Below are 9,233 nucleotides of genomic sequence, written 5' to 3'. Positions count from 1 at the left end.
AAGAAGGAAGGAAGATTGAAGGGGAAAGGAAGGAGATGGAGAAGGAAGGAGATTGAAGGGGGAAGGAAGGAAGGAAGGAAGGATCTTTGGAGAGTCATGTTTTCCCAGATGGTGATGAACTGCAACTCCTAGCATTCCCCACTCTTCCACTCTTTAGGGCTGCTGGGGATGGTAGTCTGGAGCCCCCATCCTCATCCCGGCACTTCTTGCCCTCTCCCAGCCACCCCCTGGGACCTGCCTGCCCCTCCAGCCTCCTGAGCACCATCACAGTGGTGGGATCGTGGGAGCCCCTTTCGATGCCATATGGCCCTTCACCACCACGACCCTTTCCTGACTTGTCACACGCGAGAGGGGTGCGGCCGGAATGCCAGCTCCCGCTCAGAAGGCGCCGCTTCTCCCCTCCCGGCCCGTCCGGCTGGCCTCTGATGCACATGTGGGCATTGCCCTCTTCCCTGCTGCCTGGCCACTTCCGAGGCCTGGAGCCCAGTGAGCCAGGAAGGGGTTGCTCCTGCCTGCCAGCCCCAGGTCCGCGCCGGGTGCCAGAGGACCAAGGCGGCCTCCAATGGTGAGGGAGGCGGGCCAGATGGCACGGGGGAAGCTCCAGCATGGTGCGGAGGGCAGCTGGGGACAGAGCATGGCTGGGCAACCAGGAGGCGTGGGGACTGGCTTGGCGCTGCAGCTCAGCTCAGCCAGCAGTGGCAGAGCAACTCAGCGGCAGCGACAGCAGCAGCCCAGACTGGCTCAGCTTGGACTGGCCACCCATGCAGCTGAACCGGCCTGCGGCATCATTGGGGGCACATGTCAAGCCCTTGGGCTTGCCATGAGCTGGGAGCCTGGGAGGACGCAGCCAGCAGCCGTCCGACGTCGGCATGGCCCCCTGAGCACTGCCCGACTCCCAACAGTCAGCTGGGAGTCGGGTCGGTGTCCGGACATCGGTGGGGAACCAGTGGGGCCACTACACACTGCCCGGCTCCCGACAGCCAGCTGAGAGTTGCCCGCATGCGCACATCAGCTGAGAGTCAGCCCAGCCCCCGCGTGTCGGCCCAGCTCCTGGGAATCAGCTGGGAGTCAGCCCGGCTCCCGGCCAGCAGCTGGGAGTCGGCATGGCCACCGTGGGATGGCACTGCAGCAGCAGGAGCAGGTGCTGGTGGAGGCAGAGGAGCCGGTGGAGGAGGAGGAGGAGGGCGGATAGAAGAAAAGGCCTCCGTAGAATGGTACCCCCTATTTCCAACCTCCAGAACCAACACAGGATGATGTCATGGTCCACAATATTGAAAGCCACTGAGAGATCAAGGAGCACAAAGATGGCTATACCATCTTCATCCTGGTTCTGCCACGGGTAATCAACAAGTGTAACCAAGACCATTTCTGTACTAAATCCTGGCCTGAATCCCAATTGTAATGGGCCTAGATAAATCGCTTCTTCCAAGGTTCTTGTAAACTGTTGACTAACCACCTTTTCAACAATTGTTTGCCTTGATAGGGAGACCAGACAGGAAACACAACCAGATGAGCAAATTATACTTTATTGTAAAGCTAGCAGGAGAGAGGGACAGGGACAGGGAAAGAGGGAGAGATCCATATTTTGGTTGTAAATAATTTGCAGTAATTAATTTCCATTTTGATTTTCCTTTGGAATGGAGCCCAAGTATTAACGCAAACACAGACAAGCCAAAACTGTGACACATCCCTATTAAATATGCTTTCTGAGCAGGATGGAGGTCAATATCCTATATTACTTTCTCATTACAGAATTGCTGGCTGTGGAATTCTGGGAATTGAAGTCCACATGCCTTAAAATTGTCCAGGTTGAGAAACACTGTTCTAATTACAGATAGTTCTTAACTCACAACTATAATGGAGCCTGAAATTTCTTTTGTATGTCATGATAATCATCAGTCAAAATATCCACAAGGCTGACCCAATTTTACAACATATTTGTGGCAGTTGTTAAATGATGCCATGGTTATAAAATGAAGTCATTGTCCGGAATGGGCATTTTTTGCCAGAAACAAAGAAGTAAGCAGTTGTTTTTGGCAATAAACATAAATCACAGTCACATGACTACTGGATATTGCAAACTGTCGTAAATGTGGGCCAGCTGACAAACATCCAAAATGCAAACATATGACTCTGTGTGTATATGTGGGGGGGGGGGGAGAAACCAACAAGGGTTGTTGGAACTTTAAATATGTTTTTTGGGAGTCCATCATAACTGACCAGTCGTAAGTTGAGAACTACATGTACTTAAGCACTACATTTCTATGTTCAGTATAGGAGACCACAAGGGCACATCCTTTATTTATTTGATTTGTATTCCATCCTTTTTTAATACATATTGCTTCCTCTTTTTCTGCCAAGTTTCAACAACCCTGTAAGGTAGGTTGGGCTGAGAAAGAGTGACTTCCCCAGAGTCTTGATGAGTTTCCACTGCTGCTAGAACCTGTGTCTCTTCATTGCCATTCAAAACCTTTAATCACTGCACCACACTAGCTCCCTGTCAAGTTTTGAAATCCCGTCTTGCTGGTGTGGCAGACATTGCTTCTCAACTTCCCAACAAGCTCAGGATGGGGAGAGGCTTGGAATGCAGACTTCAAAGATTAAGAAAGCAGACCGTGGGAATCAAGGACAATGGCCAGGTGTCTGCTGGATCTAGAGAAGCTTTCTCATAACAATATTTTCCAACTTGATTGGCCAACGTGACCTGGACCAGAGGGAGGAGGAAGAAGTCAATGCTTTTACTATGGGGGTTTGGTGAAGGGGTCTGCCAGAGCTAGTATTACTTTCATATGTGCTGATATGGTGTACTCAATTAAGTTTTGCATTAAGAGCCTGAAAAGAGTCAGAAGTGTTTGCTTCATTGGGTTCGCTAGCCAGAACCTTGACACTCTCATCTTGGTCAGAGAGAGCCAAACCAAGCTCCCATAATGTGCAAACATTGGGGCTGAACGCTGAAAGCTTCGCATGGCCTGGGATGAACAAACGATATTGAACCACAAATGAGCCAATGACCTCGCCTAGATATTTTATGTAGATTTTGAACATTAGAGGAGGAGAGAGTTGAATCTGGAGGCACCCCACAATGAAAGATCTCGTGAACAATGTCTCCCCCCAACCAACACCAAATGAAATTATCCCAGAGGAAGAAAAGGCCTCCGTAGAATGGTACCCCCTATTTCCAACCCCCAGACCCTTCCCAGAATGATATCATGGTCCACAATACTGAAAGCCACTGAGAGATCAAGGACCACAAAGTTGGCTGCACCACTTTCATCCTGGTTCAGCTGGTGGTGCATAGGTGCACATTAAAACAAAAATTCATGTCGCTGTCTACTCTCTTTCCTGCAGAAATATTTCCCTTTGTTTTTGCAATTATTTGATTTTAATCAGGGACCAGGGAAGGGCCTCAAAAGACTGGCTTCCCCAAGGCTTAATAAGAAGCTGCTGAAATATTTCTTACATGTTGCTTGGTGCAGCAGAGGCAGGAGAAGCAGGAGTCCTTCCCTTGTCACACCCTGCCCTTGATTTTCCAAAGAGGAAAAAAAGGTAACAGTAGGCTTCATCTGAGGGTGTGATCTTTATTGCATCTCGGAGGTCTCTCTAAGCAAGTAGAATGAACAGATAATGTGAGATTCCCCCATTTGGTTTCAGAAATAAAGTAACTGTAGAAGGCAGGTGAGTCCTGAACAAAGCAAGGCTACTAATTCAAAATTAAGAATTTTGGAATGACTTTGATATGCAGTGAGGATCTTGTCTATTTTGGGATGGGGGTTTGAGGAACTTGAGAACAAGGATTTGTAGTTCCATTTCGGCACTGATGCTATCCTGAGTCATTAGTCATTATCCTGAAATGGAGTGCTACTTGTTACACAAGCATCTGAAACACTCCTTTTATTCTTTATTTATTTTTTCTCTTTTATACTTTACCAATTTCCTTGATCTCTCAAGGGATCACAATTCTAAAGATATTATAAGGCAGGCTAACAATACATCTTGGGAATTAGAAGTAGAATGATAGACATGGAATCATGGACAGTTAGCAATCCTGAAAGATGGATAGTTTAAAGGTGGACTTAGCTAAAGACCTTAGAGTGGGATCCCAACCCATTGTTTTGTCCATTCTTTCGGATAATATGTCAAGGGCTGGAGAAATCAAGAGATTCAGACAGTTCAAATGAGTATAAAGATTTATTACAAGTTTAAGATCTCTACAAGAATCTAAACTACTAATGGTCAAGGAAAATTAGCAGGAGTTAAGAATAGAAAGAAATTCAAGGTGCACTGGACTTAGATCTCTTTTGGGCATGCAGGAACTCATGACTGATGATGCATTTGACCCTTCCCTCCGGGTCTGCCTGGTCATCTCCTACAGAACAGTTATAAAACAGTGTTGGCTTATTCTCTCTCTCTGTCTGTCTCTCTGTCTCTGTCTCTGTCTCTCTTTCTCTCTCTCTCTCTGGGCATGAGCACACACACACATATCATATGTGTGCTATATAACTTGGTGGAATGAGTGGGATGGTCGTCAGTATCCTGTTCCTATTGTGCTAGTTGCTCTCATTTTAATACCACAGAAATAGTTTACTGACCTAAAATCCAGAGCAGCTTTACAAGCACGCAAGCAAGTAGCTACCCAAGGAAGAAAAGGGAAGACAAATCTCACATAGATTCACATGCACATACAGAATTTTCTAGCAGACTGTAGCTACAGTACATGCCTACTTAATTGGTGCATACTGTAATTCTCCCTACACATTATGCTGACTTCTGATTATTCAAATCAGATTGCCGTAAGACATTTTTCAAGACTCTGAAAATGATTTGCTACAATGAGTGAATAAGTAAATCTTGACTCTTATGCTTCTGTTTATCTCCTGGTCAGAAATAGCAGATCTGATATAGGTTCAAGTTTTCAGGATTTAGTCAAAAGATGGGTGAATATCTGATCATCGAGAACTATGAATGGTACACACATGGACTTAAATCTGAGACTCATTTTCAGTGCGAGTTAATTCCGGATCAGCAGACATGATCTATTTAAAATGTTATATTTTCACCTTGAAAAATTATGAGAATTTTTGGGTTAGAAAAGAGCAGAATGGGGATCTAACTTCCACTCATTACTTCCCATAGAACCTCAGAATCAAGTAATTCTTGCAAAGAATCATATCTTAAATGGACTTTGGCTGGATAGGGACAGTCATTGCTTGTCACCCTTAGCTGGACAATTATAGGAGTCCTTTTCCATGGTGCTACTTGATGGTTAATGGTTCCTTTCTATGCTAGATTTCTCTGCTTCTTAGATCATATCAATGTATGCAACTTGGAGCATTACTGCTGTCATTAGTAATATTAATTTTTAATCCATCTGGAGATCTTTGAAGTACTGGTGGAAAAGATTCCGGAGATATCTGTTTATTTTGTGTTTGAGGAGCTACTTAAACAAGATCATGTGATTTCTCCCAAAAATAACCATTGTATTTCATGAGCTGCATATGAAATGTTTCATTTTCATTTTTCCATTATGAAAATGGAATAGATTAATGAATAAATTAATCTATACTGGGTGGGGGAAAATTTAGAATCTGCTTTCAGGTTCAGTGGAAATTTGGCTTCTTTCCCAATGAGAAACTGGTAGCCTTCCAAAAACTGAAGAATTACAGTACCCAGCATCTGCTTGCCCATGAAAACTCAGGTTTCTATGAACTGACTTGGAGTAGACAATGTGAAAAGCAATCTGAAGGGTGTCTTGTAATAGATATTGAAGTTAACATTGCTTCTCTTTGCACTATGTGGCATCAGGGGTTCATTTTATTTCTATGCAAATTTTTTATTGATCCATGTTATCATGAATTGTTAGAAGGTGTTGAAAGTTGTGGAGCTAAACTATTCTTGTTTCTATTGCAAGGTCGGTCACCTTCATGAATGCCTCCAGAGTTGCTGAATTCACCTTCTTGGGTCTTTCCAGATCTCGACCCATCCAACTCCTTCTAACTGTCTTGGTCATGATGTGTTATATTGCCACACTGTTGGGTAACATTCTCGTAATATTGACGGTACATGTAGATCCACGTCTTCTAAAGCTGCCCATGTACTTTTTCTTAGCGAATTTATCCATCATCGATGCTGCTTTGGGTTCAGTGGTGGTTCCCAAGGTGGCAACAGACCTGATTGTCTGTGGCAGGACAATCTCATTTGCAGGCTGTATGTCCCAGATCTTTTTCCTACACTTCCTTGGAGGTTCAGAGATGTTCCTCCTTACCCTCATGGCCTACGATCGCTATGTGGCCATTTGCCATCCATTGTCATACACAATCAAGATGAACCGGCCACGCTGCATTAGATTGCTGTGTTGGTGTTGGGCTGGAGGCTTCCTTCACTCTGGCAGTCAGCTGTTCCTGGTCCTGCAGCTCCCATTCTGTGGGCCAAATGAAGTGGACAATTTCTTTTGTGATGTTCCACAGATTGTCAAACTGGCTTGTGTTGATACCCGAGTGACTGAGATACTCTTGTTGGCGAATAGTGGTCTGCTGTCCCTGATGTGCTTCATCATTTTGCTGATCTCCTATGCCATCATCTTGACCACACTCCAAGGACATTTCAAAGAGAGTGGAGGGAAGGCTCTGTACACCTGCAGCGCTCATTTAACAGTAGTCAGCCTCATTTTTGTACCATGTCTCTTTGTGTACCTTGTCCCCCTGTTTAACACCAGTATGAACAAAACGGCTTCCATATTCTACACAATAGTCACTCCTCTTCTCAATCCTATCATATACACCTTAAGAAACCGAGATATGAGGGAGGCTATGAGCCAAGTACCCAGAAAATATATATTTCCCATTGTTGCACCACAGAAGAAAACTTAGGACTAATTGGTTTACAAATCTTTGGGTGAGGTGAGGCTGATGGCTCACTTTTGGGAGCTGAAAGTGAATATTTCTTTATGCAAATAAATATGTAGATATGGAAACCCATATATTTTTAAAATCTCGATCTGGTGTAGTTTTAATGCCTTAATATTTTAATTATTTTTCTATTTGCTTTATAACTGGAAAGCCACCCAGAGTCACCTTTCATGGGAGATAGATGGAATAAAAATTAATTAATTAATTAATTAATTAAATCCCCTGGACTCCCTCAGATGGAGCACATTCAGAGTTTTCAGAGGCAATTCCCCCACCTTCCTTGGCATATCAGAAACTAATCACGAATAAACCTTTTGCTGCAAATTGCCACAATTTTTAAACATATTTGATTTACATTTAATCACAATATTGTCATGTGTCTATAATTATCTAGATGTTACAAATGATGGCTTGATTACAGTTATTCAATAAAGTAGTATTCCCCGTTACTTAAATGTGTAATATTCATTTGTTCACATCATTTCCTAGCAACTTTCTGTTCTAGAATCCAAGAAGAGACTTTAAACCCATGAAGTGGGTTGATACCCCATATCTGAATCTTTGACTCCAACAGACCTTTCAGAAGATGCTTCACCATAGAAGCCAAGGATAATTTCATTGGAAGGTCATTCCATAACTAAGGGCCCACTCCCAAAAGGCCCTGCTCCTCATGATACCTTGAGTTTTTTGTGTGTGTTTATGTTTCTATTACATGCATGCATATGTACCTCAAATCAGTTTTGACTCCAGGAACTATATGGGCAAGATGATAGAGGTTTTTTGACAACATTTTAGGAAGTCATTTGCCACTTCCTTCTTCTTCCTAGGAAGAAAAGTAATTGGGTCAAAGTCACCCTATTGGCTGAGAGTAATTGGATTAAAGTCACCCTATTGGCTTCTGGACCTAAGGCAAGATTAACTTGGGTATACCTGTTTCTCAGGAATACTCATCTCAAGGCAGAGTCTGCTCCAAGCCAAAGCAAGGTTATCTCCATTTGCACATCTCATATCATGGTAATAGCCCTGTGTTTTGGACCTTGCATCTACATTTGTCTACTCTAGTGAAAAGAAGGACTAGAGATGACATGATAGCAGTGTTCCAATATCTAAGGATCTAAGGATCTGCCACAAAGAAGAGGAGGGCAATCTATTCTCCTAAAGGCAGGACAAGAAGCAATAGATGGAAAGCAACCTAGAACTGTCAGTTTCCTGACAGTTAGAAAAATTAATCAGTGGAATGACTTGCCTCCAGAATTGTGGGTGCTCCATTATTAGGGGTTTTTAAAGAAGAAACTGGACAACCATTTGCTCAGAATGGTATAGGATCTCCTACCATTGACAGGGGGTTGGACTACTAGAAGATCTTCAAGGCCCTTTGCAACACTCTTATTCCATGTTCTACTTTGCCACTTATTTCTTAGGAGCTATAGAGGGATTGGACAATCATTCTTCTGAAATGGTATAGAGTTTCCTACTTGAGCAAGAGGTTGGAGTAGAAGACCTCCAAGGTCCCTTCCAACTCTGTTAGTCTGTTATTTGTGCTCATCACTTCTGCAGCTTTTTCTTGGATAAGGCAGTTTCTGTTCTCTACACTGTCACCACTCCCATCCTGAGTCCCTTCATTTACACCCAGAGGAGCTAAACATTCCAAGCGGCTTTGGAAAAGCTCGAGGGAAGACAAGGAAAAGTGAGTCCCTGACTGTAGACATGTCTTTTTTATTCAAGAAAGTCCAAACACTTCAATTAAAAGAAAGTTAATGAGAGATAACTATCTTGGGAGTGCTAATAGCCAATACTTGTAATTCCATTGCATGAAAGGTCATTGGGATCCACCTAAATTATTTTCTATTTGCAAGGTAAGAAGTGTTATGAATTGTGGATGTTCCACTGCATTTGGAAACGTCTGGGAATTGAATTTCACACATCATAAAGTTGCCAAGGTTGAGAACCCCTGAACTAGACACTCTATGAACAAGGGAGCTGCAGCTCCTGAAAGTGTATGCCTTTTAATAGAATTTGCTAGTCAGAAAACCTGCTATCAGACTCCCGATTTTTTGACACTACAGACTAATATGATTAACATACCACAGGTACTACAAGGAAACCTCAGGACTGAGTGTAGAGGCAGCATGATTAGAAAAGAAGGCTGTAAGTTACCGTATATTCCAGCATATAAGGCGACTCGGCGTATAAGATGACCCCCGACTTCGGCACCAAGTTGCATGCCTAGAAAGTCGTCTTATACGCTGGAAACTACCATTATATCCGGTGTATAAGACGACTCGGTGTATAAGACAACCCCCGACTTCGGCGCCGATTTTAACGCTT

At 43.5% G+C, this 9,233-nt stretch overlaps 1 protein-coding gene across 4 annotated transcripts; it reads left to right on the top strand.

Annotated features, from left to right (window-relative positions):
* The first annotated feature begins 3,481 nt into the window (after positions 1–3,481).
* LOC120311047 (olfactory receptor 4Q3-like) lies at positions 3,482–7,354 on the top strand. 4 transcript variants are annotated; one of them, XM_039350167.1, is made up of 2 exons: positions 3,482–3,546; positions 5,909–7,354. In XM_039350167.1, the coding sequence occupies exon 2, from the start codon at positions 5,922–5,924 to the stop codon at positions 6,864–6,866; it is 945 nt and encodes a 314-aa protein (XP_039206101.1). In that variant the 5' UTR covers positions 3,482–3,546; positions 5,909–5,921; the 3' UTR covers positions 6,867–7,354. The 4 variants fall into 4 exon arrangements, with proteins under 4 accessions (XP_039206101.1, XP_039206104.1, XP_039206102.1 ...); XM_039350170.1 differs by lacking the exon at positions 3,482–3,546 and adding an exon at positions 3,601–3,675; XM_039350168.1 differs by lacking the exon at positions 3,482–3,546 and adding an exon at positions 4,116–4,178.
* Positions 7,355–9,233: the final 1,879 nt, after the last annotated feature.

This window comes from Crotalus tigris, unplaced genomic scaffold (genome assembly GCF_016545835.1).
Source record: "Crotalus tigris isolate CLP2741 ecotype Arizona unplaced genomic scaffold, ASM1654583v1 scf7180000018306.2785112, whole genome shotgun sequence".
NCBI lineage: Eukaryota > Metazoa > Chordata > Lepidosauria > Squamata > Viperidae > Crotalus > Crotalus tigris.
Note: the sequence above shows the minus strand (reverse complement) of the source record. Positions and strands in the feature narration are given on the sequence as shown.